Genomic DNA, 13,382 nt, shown 5'->3' with positions numbered 1-13,382 from the left:
AAGTCCCCAGTTTTGCAAATAAGCTTTAAAAAGTAAGTGAAGTAGTTAAAAGCTTAGCGGCGGTTAATCGTTTGTGGTATGTTTAAGAGTGTGCACTGAAAACAGACCAATCATTTGATAAGAGAGGTTTCCCCTAGCCCTGTGATGATGTAAGACAGCAACCTTCGCTCCACCTCCCACCAGACTCCCCAGGTCTGGCTGTCCTGAGCCTCGGTGGGTGTCCCATGTACAGGTTTCATTAGATGAAACCAACACATGAACGGAAATCAACACTACTGCCAAGTTTTTGACTTTTAGCCCTATGGTTTCTTCGATTCTGGGGGGAAGAAGGATTGTAGTGAATTGGAGTTGGGATATGACAGTCAGATATATATATATATATATATATCTGATATATAATATGTACAAATGACATATTAGCAATGATTCTTGCTAATTTTTTTCCTCTCTGAGGTAGTTTGTAAATAGGGGATAGCTTGTGGAAGAAGTTACTCTGTGACTTCTCCTGAATACATGTGATTCTGTGACATAGTACATTTTGTCATTTTTAAATCAATCCAGTGAAGTCAATAGTGACAATGGTCAATACCAGTGTCCTCACAGAGGTGTCCATATGCTCTGTAAGGCAAGACTTGACCAGATCTTGGTTCATAGTTTCAGTTATTATTAATGAAAGGGAAGTCAATACACTAGTTGTATATTTGCTTTGGGGATATGTTAAAAGAGATTTCTGTTTTAAAATTTCATATCCATTATATAGGCTTCTTCCCCCCACCACTGATAATAGTAACATGTGCTATTTAAACTGTATAACAAGATGTGAAGCAAGAAACCGCAAGTGTCTAATTTATAACAGATCCGTTTCCTTAACGGGCGGCAGGAAACCTGAGGCCAGTTCTAGGGAGTCTCTTCTGCTTTCAGTGCTGTCCTCTAGTCATACGGAAGACAGTACCTCTCCGGAAGAGTCTTTCCCCTTCTTCTCGTCTCCGCGGTCAATGTCAATCACGTGCACCACCCCAGGCTTCAGGATCAGGTCTTCCGTCTCCACTTGGCTGCGGTTGTCCTCCACCTCCATGTAGCTCCCTTTCGTCTGCTGAGCAGCCTTGCTGAAGGCTTCCTTAAGGCGACGTTTGAGCTCCACGTCGGGACAGAAGACGTACTCATAAAGGGCGCCTGCCAGCACAGCGCCGATTATTGGTCCAACCCAATATATCTGGGGGAAAGATGGGCGAGGAGAGGAGTAGGGAGAGAAAAGTAGTCTCAGCGGACAACCCGTGTATATAGAATTTCACAGAATTAAATTAAGGCAGCAACTATGATATGTATTCTCTAGTGTGTGTATGTGTGTGTGTGTGTGTGTGTGTGTGTGTGCGCGCACATGCATATACTAAAATTCACCAAAGACTCACACATTAAAGAACATTTGACCATAAGAAAAAATAAAATTCCTTTACTTTTACTATTATATTTTTTAATGTTCTAATTTTTAAAGAAAATTATTTGAGACAAAATCTAGCTTAGGCTACTCTCAAGACCCATTTCATAGCCTAGGCTAGCCTTCAACTCACGTTTCTCCCCCTCAGAATTGTAAGTTGATGTTAGTAGGTACTGTCAATCTGACTTACTAGTTTTATGATGAGTCTTAATGTAGAATAGCTGTTCTCTGATGGTTCCATAAATTAAACAGACACTAGGAATTCTTTAAAATGGAAATAAAAAAATGAACTTTCGGTGTGTCTTTCTCTTCTGTATTCTACAGTAGCCCCGTACCTTGATTTTCTGAATAACCAGGACCATGGTGCAGTTTTATCATTTAGAGTGTTATTTATTCACTATGCACGATGAATATAGTCCCAGTCCCAGCACTTAGCAGTTCTGTGAGTGCTTCCATTTTGAGACAAGGTCTCTTGTATCCCAGGTTGTTTTGAATTCACCTTGCAGCTCATAGCCCTGAGCTGCTCTTCCTGTCTTTCCCTCCACAGTGCCGGGAGTACATATATGTGCTACCATGCCTAGAGTGTACAGTGTTAGAACCCAGGGCTTCCAGCACGCTGGGCAAGCACTTTACCAATGAAATTCTACCACTGTAATCATACATAACTTCTATGCTCTACCTTCTTTATCTGAAAAGTAGAGGCTATAATATATCTTATAGGCTGTGAAGACTAAATGAAATAACACCTTGAAGGACTTGGTAGTTTGTGACTCCTGGAAACCAGTTTAGTTCATGTATTCTGTATAATCTAAAACTGCATGTGACGAACTTGGCCTTTAGTTTCCTGAGAACACGTGATTTTCCTCTTCAAAATGTGGTGATTTCATTTCATGGGAAGTGCTGTGGGTTCTCTCTCTCCCCTCCCCCTTTCTCTCTCTCCCCCCTCTCTCTCCCTCCCTCCCTTTCTCTCTCTGTCTCTGTCTCTCTCTCCCTCCCTCCCTCCCTCTCTCTCTCTGTCTCTGTCTCTCTCTCCCTCCCTCCCTCCCTCTCTCTGTCTCTGTCTCTCTCTCTCCCTCCCTCTCTCTCTTTCTCTCTCTGTCTGTCTCTCTCTCCCTCCCTCACTCTCTTTCTCTCTCTGTCTGTCTCTCTCTCCTCTCCCCCTCTATATACTGCTTTAGTGAAAACCTGGACTGACTTTAGGTATAAGGATTAGTGACTGATTTTTCAAGGGTTCAGTAAATGGTATTATTCTACTGTATCAGGGATATACTCGAAGTAATGTTGATGCAGATATTCTTAAAATATACATTTTTGTGCCTTGGACAGTTGACACTTTGAGAGGTTACACGCTTACTTTAGATAGCATTCTTGGCAAGTGATTGAGTTGAAATGTCAGCTTTGTTCCCCTTTTCTAATGTACTGTTTGCTTTCTCATTTGAAAAAAACAAAACAAAACACCCAAACAAAAAACCCAAACCGACCATGTCTTCCTTAAAACTCCATCTGGAAATTCCCTGCACTTAGCATCTTCACTGTGAAACCTAAAGGTTCCTGCTTGAGGCTGACACACATGCTTAGCAGGGACAACAGCCAAGCGCCTTATCTTAGACATGAAAGAGCCCAAAGGAGACTTTATCTCCTCTGTGCCCTTTCAAAGGAGAAACGAGAGCCCTCCTCTAAATGCCTTTGCTCTTTGTTCTCTTGGTACGATCTCATTAGATTGGTGTTACCTCACGGGCTTCAGGTCCCACGAGGGAGAACAGCCACTGTCCTGTCCCCACCCTTTACATAACACTCGGGAGGAGACAGCAGCTCCGTGCTCTCAAAAAACGAATCTTGATGTCAAATTGCTATTCCCAGACTGAGTTCTGTCTACTTGAAAGTTTCTTTAAATTTTTATAAAGAATTTTATTGCTGAAAATAGAAAAATACATAAACTACATAAAAGTGCTTAAAAAAAAAATAAAACTTCCTAAACCTTACACTGCCTAACTTAAACCTGTCTGTCCATTTATTGTAAGATCTATAAACTTCTCGTAACACTTTTCCATTTGGTGGCTGGAGAGATGGTTCCATGTGTAAAGTGTCCCCATGCAAGTGTGAGGATCTAAATTTGAGTCTGTGAAACAAACACAAAAGTCAGACACCATAATACATGTCACCATAACACATGTGTGTAATTCCTGTGCTTCCTACAGGACGATGGAAAATAGCAGGCAGAGAGAGGAGAATCCCCAGGGGCTTGTGGGCCAGCTAGCCTGGTGATCAGTGAACAAGACACCCTGTTACATACAAGGTGGAAAGTGAGAACTTTCTCCGGGTTGCTCGAGGTTGTCCTCTGACCTCCTCATGCCATGATACGTGTGTGTGTGTGTGTGTGTGTGTGTCACATACACACACACACCACAACCAAAGTAAATTCCCTTTTTGTTAATGTAGTTTTTTCAGAAATACCATTACCAAATTGATCAGTCCAATGAATGACATTGGGGATTAAGACTTTAGATATCTGTGTCCAAATTATGTCTTAACAAATCAGTACATTTTTTGTGTAAGGGAATTCATGCAGTCACAGTGTAATATTTTCCTCCTTTTGTAGGTCACGCCATCCTTGAGTAGCTGTGGCTGGATCCATTGCAGCCACATGCATAAGACCAAAGCACAAATGACAAATTAGTATGTTTGTAATTTTAAAAAAATATAAAATCACATACACAATATATGAATGGCAATAAAAGTTAGCTCTATTTGCAATCTGCCATATATATTTTTCTTATATTTTGTAGGTTATTTGAGTTAATGTATGCTGACTTTCATAATTGTCTGTGATTCAAAGGATAGAAATTCTTGACAGAAACAATTGAAACAGAATTATTTGTCTCTCACAATTCTGAGCCCAGATTAACAAGAAGGTTAGTTCTGTGATTAGACAGTGCGCCTTCTTGGGAATCATTTATCTTTGTAGCTATAGCTGTGGTGACGATGGTATAAACATTGACATCATTTATTTGGTGCTGTCTGCAGTTCCCATGCTTCCAGCTTCAGTACTAACTGCAATAATAATTGCATTTTGCTTATGTAAACTAAGATGGTAAATACCCCTTTTTATGGGTGATGCTTTTACATATTTTCTCCTCCATAGAAAATATAAGAATAACTATGTTTTCTATTGTTGCTAAGAAGGCTTTCTTTTGATGATTTAAACAGTAATAATAAGCATACATTGATGATTTAAATTTATTCTACATAGGAAACCCATAAGTATTCTGCTGTACTCTGTCAGACATATATCTAATGCTTTGAAAACTCAACTGTTGGTGAAGACCTAGAGGAACACTATGAGATCGTTTGTGGCGCCTCTGCTGGACTTTCTCTACTCCCTGTGATGGATGCAGTAACAAGTTAAGAGTTAGATTTGGGGGGAAAAGCAACAGAAACTAGTGAGCTAAATTACACTAATAAAAACAGGCATTTGGATAATTGTTCCCAACCTCAGAAAGACAGGGCATAGTAACTTAGTAGTTACCCAGTGGTTTTCCCAGTTTCCCATGATAACTGCGGGTCCAAAGGATCGAGCTGGATTCATGCTGGCTCCAGTATAATTGATCTACAATTGGAAAAAGAACAAAACCTCAGACGTTTTGGTAATGAGGCTCTTAAGAGGTGTCATGTGCTGTAACTTGCTGTACTCTCCTCAGGGGAACATTGAGTTTTAGCCACTTTGTAGTTGGCAAAGTGGTAACTCAATGTCAACAGATATGGCTGGATCTGAGTGAGCTGTGTGTCTTATGGCAAAATCTGCATGGATACATGGGTATATCCAGCTAGCTGGAAGACTATTTTTTCAGCATCTATCTACTTGTCAGAAGTTAACACTGAAGTAAACAACAGTCCTGAAATCATCCACATGCTGTAGAAGTTGGCACTGGCCAGGCTACTGGAACCAAGGAAAGTGATGCTGTAAACCAGCATCTTCAGGCCAGCTTCAGGGTGAGGGTAAATGAGATCGATCAATTATTCAAATAGACTTAACACTTACTGCAAACAAATGCCCAATTGCAACGGAAAATCCAATCGCTAAAGCTATTGAACCGGTAACATCAGTCCGTTTGGAATCACAGCTGGCAAAAATAGTGAACACCAACTGGAAAGTGATTATTAACTCCACCAGGAGCCCATGGCCAGCGGTGAGGTTTCCATGAACCTAGAGAGAGAGAAAGATACCCCATTAGAATTGAAGCAAGAGTCTAGGGCTACAGAAATGCCTCAGTATGAAGGGTGTATTTTATCTGCAGAGAAAGCCATGGTTAACTTAACAAGACTTCTACCAACCCCATGTTGAGATTTCCATCCCTTCCACCTCCTAAAAAGAAGGAATCAATTTACACTCATTTTGGGCCATTACAGATAATTACTTTTACAGTGACTGAGTTTTCAATGAATGTTGTTTTTAGCAACACAAGCAAAATGTGTTAGTGTGGCACTTAGGTTGTAAAAGATGTTCTAAAGAGATTTGTAATGTCCCAAGGCAATTATTAGACTCATCAATTAGGTTTAGGTTAGTTCATAGGTATCTCAACTAAAGCATAAGCCAAGTGCTTAAAGCCAGTGCTGGTACTGAGCTGAGGAATAATACTACAAATTGACAAAGTGTGAAGGGCAAATGAATATGGATTTTCTTTTTTGTTGAGGCTTCTCTGTGTAGCCCTTGCTGTTGTAGAATTTATAGATCAGGGTGTCTTTAAACTGTTTCTGTTTACTGGGTTCTAGGATTAAGGCATGGCCCTTTGTGTAGATCATTTACATAATTGTACATGCCCTTAAGATAAAACTACAGCCATGATGATTTACACCTGTAATCCCAGCACACAGGAGGCTGAGACAGGAGGATTGCTACAAGTTCAAGGCCAGCATGAGCTAGATAATGATTATGAGATCCTGCCTCAGAAAACAAACTCGATGTTGTTTAAGTTAACTTACTGAGGTGGGAGAGAAAGTAAAGCAAAACAAGTAATTTTGAGTAGTTTTAATCATGTTCAAGTTACTCAAGAGCAAATAACAATGCTCTCCTGATATGTCTATGCTGTCTAGACAGGGTTTCACTCTGGAGTCCTGGGTGGCCTTGACTCCTGATTCTCTCGCCTAAACCTCTCAAGTGCTGGGATTATAGGTAACCCCCATGCCTGGCTCTTATGTGAATACTTTTTTTAGACAAATAACTGTGTAGTGCAGACTGGCTTTGAACTCTATATATATTGGAGGATGACCTTGAACTTCTCGTTCTCCTGCCTTCACTTCCCAAGTTCTGGTAGTGTAGATATGTGCCACCAAACTTCATATATGTGATGGTAGGAATATAAGCTGGGACCTCAGTCTACCAACTGAGCTATATCCCTAGCTCCAAAATCTTGTTGAGCCTCTCAGGCTACTGAGCACCTGTCAGCAGGGTTTGCAAGGCTGTGGGGTTCTAGCACAGAAAGAAGAACTGAAGAGTTCTCACCGTGGTGACACCCAGTCCTCCTACCACGCTGGGAGGTGTGACCAGATAGAGGATACCGGCTCCAATGATGGCCCCCAGGCACTGTGCAATGATGTAGAAGACGGACTTGGCGATGCTGATCTTTCGTGTGCACACCATGGCCACTGTCACAGCGGGATTGATGTGGCCACCGCTGATGTGGCCGAAGCACTGCACCATGGTAGCAATGCTGAGTCCAAAGCAAAGGGAGATGAGGACCATGTCCACAGGCAATGGGTTTTCTGAGCCACCCCAGTTTATGGTGGATCCCACGCTGAGCAAAACAAAGATAAGCATGGCTAGAAATTCTGCTGCGACTGCCTTCCAGAAAGCCTGAGTCCAGACTCCTTTGAAGGCCACCATGATGCTCTCTCTACTGCAGGAATGTCCACACTTACTGGAAAGAAGAACATAGAGAGGGTCAGAAGCTACCAAGCTAGCTTTCGAGCTGGAAGGGGCATTGGAATTTGGGGGAGGGGGTCAGGCCTGCAGTCTTGTAGTCTGGGGATGGTTTGCAGAACCCTCTTTTCAGTCCAGGAAGGACTGCTTCTAAAGTCTCCTTAATTGGTAGACAGGAGGATGTTATTCCAATAACCTGTGATTTCCTATTCACTGGACAGCAATCCAAACCATCCCTAGAAAGGAAGCTGTCTCAGCTAAGTTCCTTAAGAGATTAAGACCAATATGTATTTGACTGGGGGTTAGTTCCCATGGGCAAGCTTTAGAATTTATACTTTTCATGTGTAGTTTTGGACAGAAATCAGTTTAAGGGAAGGGGGTGCTGGAGAGATGGCTCAGCAGTTAACTGTAGTGGCTGTTCCTTCAGAGGATCTGAGTTTGCTTCCCAGCACATCCATGATGGTTGTCTACCCCCTGTGACTCTGGTTCCAGAGGTTCCAAAGCTCTTTTCTGCCATCTCTGGGCACTGCGCCCAGGTGCTGTACAGTCACACACGCTGGCAAAAACACTCACCATGCTCATAACGTAAGATAAAACAGGCCAATTTAAAAGCTGTCTGACTGATTCCCAGCACCTGTTATACATTTCTGCACTCTCTGCTGCCACTGCAGGAAGAAACTTCTCTGACCAAGGTTTCAGGTAGGTCAGGGATTGGGGTGGGAAGATATGGAGAGTTGGACAGGGAGACAATTCCAGTGGATATGACCATATTTCATTGTGTAAACACACACATATATTAATTTCCAAAGAATAAAGAAAAACATCTTTAAAAAGGCAGATCTTTTTCAGTTTGGTATTTTGTAGCTTCCAAATGGCATTTTGAAAAAGGCTTTGCAGAGGCCTGTACGCATTCTCCATTCTCCATGACAGGGATGTGTGGATTTGGAAGTTTGTTAGGAAATATCATTTGGGAAGGTAAATTGGTGGAGGGCAGAACTGCATCTCCTGCTTGGTGTGGACCTTAGGGCCAGGCAGGGACTCAGTTGGAACAGGGACACTCCCTGCAGTGGCCCTAGAGGAGGCAAGCTGCGGGCAGGAGGAGCTTGGGAGCCAGAGGGAAATCTGTGCCCAGGGCAGATCTGGGCTTGTAGCTCTGGGACGTGACAATCTCAATCCCCAGGGGGCAGCCTGAGAGGCTCTGGAAGGGCGGGGCCGCGGGCACTCCACGCTGCTGGTGCCAGGCTTGCAGGCAGTGGCCAGGTAATCACAGAGAAGTAGGTATCAGAAGGGGCAGGCACCAGAGACTGGCATGGGGGATGCTTTTCAACGTGTTTGGGAGGCAGGATAATGCCTCCACAGGCTCCATTGTCCCTCAAGCAATAACGGGATTGCTCTCCACACACCCCCCTCCCGCCCCCCAATCCTGGAGTCTGGAGTGTGTAAGCCAGCCCCAAGCAGTCTTCCTATCCACAACAGGGTACAGTGCTAGGAAAATTACGAGAAAGGGGGGTGTGTGGCAGGAAGCAGTGCAGAGACTGGGGGGTGAGTTACAGAGTTTCTTATGGGGGACTGTTCTCCCATGGGTTTGGCCCAGGAGCACTGTATGTCCCCTCTTGGGGAGCTGTGGAAGTAGGGAAGGGAGCAGGAAGAGAGGGAGAGGCTTGGAATGTGGTCAGGAAATAGGGGATTCCAAGGCAGCCTTGGGGAAGGGAGTCACTTTGCTCTTGCGATCTACCTTCTTACTGTGTTTAAGATCTTCAGAGCAGAAGAGGGTAGGGTTTTAAGACACTGATGCAATTGCTTACTCTGGATGGAGATTGTTAAATTCCCCTTTAGAAGGGCAGTCGTCCCCTGTTAGTTACCCCCTTACCTAAGACAGTTTTGTAATGAGACAGACAGGCAGCCTTTAGCATAGACTATGTAGGGGGTTGGGCTAGAAAACCAAAGGCTCAGGGAGGGTGGAATTGTTGTAACCTCCCCAATATACTGAGGGGCTCTTATCTTTCGAATCTCACTCACTGGCCTAGGGAGCCCGGCTTCAGTGTGGGCAGCCATCAGGCCGGGGAAGATTTTCTTCACCTTTAAGAATTCTGCTTTGCTGTTAGTTTGGCAAAGGGGCTTTCCTTTTGACCTGAAAAGGGAAATCAGCTGTACCCACACTCACCCACCCAGGGGGCTGCCAGCTATACACAAAATAGCCCCGCCCAAGAGCTCCTCTGAGCAATCATGTAATTATGAGAGACTCAGCTGGGACAGGGTGGATATATTCCTTAGAGGAACATAATATAGATTAAAAAAAAAACAGCATTTGGGATGGGGCAAAGAGGGCATCCTGGGGAGGCATTAGAAAAAGTCTCAGAGAGAGAGAGAGAGAGAGAGAGAGAGAGAGAGAGAGAGAGAGAGAGAGAGAGAGAGAGAGAGAGAGAGAGAGATGCTGAGAACTCACATTGAAAGAGGAGTGAGGAGAGACCCTTCAGAACTCACCAGCAGTCCAGGGTGGCACAGGTGGCAGAGGGGCAGGGTGCTATTACAGGTGCTGTCTTCTGGGGCCCGAGAGAGGAAAGAGGAGGGGACGGAGCAGGAAGGGAAGGGAACAGGGTGGGCAGGACACAGTCCCTGCTCAGTAGCAGAGACCCAGGGGAGGCGGTCCTGGAAAAGGCCAGCCTCCCTTAGCACCCTTTGTCACCTGCTTATTCACACACCTGTCCCCCTCTCCAGAGACCTAATCAAGAAACTCAGTTGCTCTTTGGACTTCATTTTTTTTTCATCAGAGAAATTAAAAAGAAAAAAAAAACCCAAAACAACAAAGCACCCAAACTTGTGAACCATAAATAGAAACTTTAAAATGACTTTAACTCCCCCCTTTTCTTTAAAAAAAAAAGCCACAAAAATCTGATCTCCTAAACAGCCTCAGCTGACTGTGGACCCCCAAAACTTCTAGCATGTATGGACCCCTCTGCCTCTGTGAGGGTCTCCCCAGCATTCTCCCAGCCCCACAATCGCCATCAATGTGCCCTGATGTGTTTACATTCATAGGAAATACACCAACAAAATTTGTTTTTGCTGTTTCTCTAACCCCTAGAACAAAGCAGGATTTGTTGACATGACCCGGCTGCAGTGAACGGGACACATTACTTCCCAGTGAATACACAGCTTCATCCACTCCTGGACAGCTAAGCTCCCGGATGAATAATTTTTCTAATGAAAAACTATTACAGGGTAATTTTCTGTGCTACAAGCATCCCCTCTCTTCTCCCTTCCTCTGCTTCCCCCTGCATAAGCCTAAAGGCTTAAAAGAAGCCCCCACCTGTTCTTTTGCTACCTTCTAGATCCTGCCAGCGAAGACACGGGTATCTGTAGGGAAAGAGTTTTTCATCTTTTACAAATGCTGAGCATTGCTTCCTGGAGGCAAAGGACTTACCCCCACCGCCTTGCCGCAGCTCCGCCACTCATGCCTTCTCTGGCCAGAGTGCAGCTCTCATTCCTGTCCCCGGGCTCTGGTACACCGGGAGTCAGATTACGGGCACTCGTCTGATTGGGTTTTTGGAGTGTAGGGGTGGAAAGATTGTGCACCATGTGGCAATCACTAAGTTATATTTGAATTAGAAATCGTCCCTCTACCTGATCACGACAGACACAGGGCACTTTGGAAATGCAAAGCACTTGAGAAGGTTTTTCTTTAGCTGCTCATCTTTGCAAGGGAAGACTTCCCTCACTGTTTATTTGGATTATTCCAATCACCAAAGATAGAGAAGAATTTGCCTGGTTGGCTCCTTACTGAAACCGAACAGCCATTAGAAATTGGTTGTGAGCTAGTTATTGATTTTCAATATTTGAAATACATGAGCTTACAAGTTAATCATAATATATAGCTGTAACACAGTCCTCATAAGTTACTTAGGATTGTAAGATTGTCACAACAGGTAGTTGAACAGACTGTGGCTCCCCTCCGAATACATGACTGCATGCTCATGAAGCTGTCCCCACCCGGTGAGCTGCGGAGGAGGCTGGAAATAGCTGCAGATCCCACCCGATCAATAGGATCTTTTTCTTAGACAGTAGGTGCTTAGCAAAGGAATAATCTTAACCCCTGGTTTATGAGTGTGTCTTAATAATTAATCAATGAATTCTAATCAATATAATGAGTATCAGGAATTCATTGCTTAACTCAACAACTAAAACTGTGATATACTTTTACCCATAGGTTCTCTGGCTCTTAACTATTTCTTCATTTCAGATTGTGCACACACACACACATACACACACACACACACACACACACACTTTTCAGTGTACAGTATGATAAGAAAACATTTAGAAGTGGCAGACTCTTAAACTTTTTCGTTTGTCTGAGTTTTGTGCTTGGGACAAGGCCACATGTTCAAAGCTCTCAGTTCTCATTAGGAGAAGGAATTCCATTTTTAAACAGGCATCTCAGAAGCACACTTCAGGACTTCTCAGTAATCCTCAGGTAACAACACTTGCCTGGACTTCCCCCAGAGTCCTGTTGCTCAGTGATTGTTGTGAAGCCTTTAAAAACATGCTTCCTGATGTCAGATCATTCTGACTGAGAGGGGAGGGAGGGTTTGAAAAACCCACAAGCATTTCATATTGACTCTTGAAGTTTACTGTTTAGCTTTTTTTTTTTAAGTTGTGTATTTTCCTGATTACAAGCCTTGGCCCTTTAAGCAGATAAGCTAAATGCAATCGCCTTGACTGAGAGAGAATGGAGCCCGAGTGTTTATGAGGTTTAGGACCTCAAGGATTCCGGGTGGGATCTGTTCTTTATGAGCACACCCTGCACTGAGGTCAAGGTCTCTGAGGAGCCTTCTTGGGGCTGTAGGCTGCAGGGTGCTGGGAGGACATGCTTGCCTGTGCTCATTAGCATGCACTGCAGGACCTCTGCAGTTCCTGTTACCACCCTACAAAGCGCCAGCAACACTTGGTTGCCACGGTTTCCCTTTTCTCTGGCTGGCTGATGTGCTGACAGTCCAGTTCCTAAGGGTTGACTGTTCCCATCTTGGGAGGGGCCCCCCTATTTGGCACCATCTCTTATACTCATTGCTACTCTGTAGAGTGACCTAAGGGAGAACAGGGGTTAACTCTTTATCCACCAGAGGTAGTTTTTATTGGGCATGATTATCTCATTTGCAACTGAGTTAGCTTTTCTGATCGCCCCTGAACAGTTTCAGGTTGGTCCAACAAGCAAGCCACTTGCCTGGATATAGATGGGCATTGCCGGTGGGCTTGCCTGTGGATGTGGATGCAGAAAATCGAAGAAAGAATGCCCCGGGTAATGGTGGTGAGGCTGTGGAGGTAGGAAACAACAGCTTCTAGACTGAGCTGTTTGGATCTGGATTTGGATGTAAGGACAAGTAGAATTACTTAATTTTCTCACATTGGGTATTAAGAGCCTAGATCTTTAAAGGTGGAATAACAGGGTGGCTTTGGTAATGTGAATAATGCCATAGACGTGTGAGGAGCAGAGCTTGATCCTCACCGTTCACATCAAAGCCAGGCACAGTGCTTGCAGGTGCTGTGTGTACACTCCCAGGGTTGGGTAGGCGGAGGCAGAAGAGTCTCTGGAGGTTGCTGGCCAGTCAGTATGGGTACACGGGAGACGTGTCTCCAAAGTAAGTCTCCAAAGTAAGATGAAGAGCAACATGAAGACAACTGAGGTTAACATCTGTCTTCAACAGACACACATATGTGTGTGCATGCATACACACTTACAAAGAGACACACAGACATACAGACATACACAGACACACAGACATACACAGAGACACACACAGACACATATAAACACACAGACGCACCCATAAACACACAGACACACATACTTGGATACACACACAGAGACACAAACATACACACACAGAGACACACATAGAGTGAAGTAACAACTTATTAAACCTTAACATTTGTTCTATACAGGCTATCATCTCTTTGAGGACAGTGTGTGTGTCCTCACACTGTTTTTGTCTTGGTCTTTAATCTCTGAACACATGAAAAAATTTTAAATGTATA

At 43.9% G+C, this 13,382-nt stretch overlaps 1 protein-coding gene across 1 annotated transcript; it reads right to left on the bottom strand.

The window, feature by feature from the left end:
* Nucleotides 1-394: 394 nt before the first annotated feature.
* Nucleotides 395-10,807, bottom strand: Aqp4 (aquaporin 4). The gene is made up of 5 exons (XM_052155467.1): nucleotides 10,774-10,807; nucleotides 6,936-7,350; nucleotides 5,475-5,639; nucleotides 4,962-5,042; nucleotides 395-1,213 (listed from the first exon to the last, which is right to left on the bottom strand). Exons 1-5 carry the CDS (start codon nucleotides 10,803-10,805, stop codon nucleotides 935-937), a joined length of 972 nt encoding a protein of 323 aa, XP_052011427.1. The 5' UTR covers nucleotides 10,806-10,807; the 3' UTR covers nucleotides 395-934.
* Between the last annotated feature and the right edge of the window lie 2,575 nt (nucleotides 10,808-13,382).

Source organism: Apodemus sylvaticus, chromosome 13, assembly GCF_947179515.1.
Source record: "Apodemus sylvaticus chromosome 13, mApoSyl1.1, whole genome shotgun sequence".
In the NCBI taxonomy this organism is placed as follows: Eukaryota; Metazoa; Chordata; class Mammalia; order Rodentia; family Muridae; genus Apodemus; species Apodemus sylvaticus.
The sequence above is the reverse complement of the archived record's forward strand: the minus strand, read 5'-3'. Positions and strand labels throughout refer to the sequence as shown.

What these genes read in the sequence shown, in the direction of transcription:
- Aqp4 (XM_052155467.1), bottom strand. Translation starts at nt 10,805, where the DNA reads ATGAGTGGCGGAGCTGCGGCAAGGCGGTGGGG. An exon ending in CAATTGGGCATTTGTTTGCA is followed by an intron (nt 5,043 to 5,474) that starts GTAAGTGTTAAG and finishes TTCCAATTGTAG; the next exon opens with ATCAATTATACTGGAGCCAG. An exon ending in GAAACTGGGAAAACCACTGG is followed by an intron (nt 1,214 to 4,961) that starts GTAACTACTAAG and finishes TCTTTCCCCCAG; the next exon opens with ATATATTGGGTTGGACCAAT.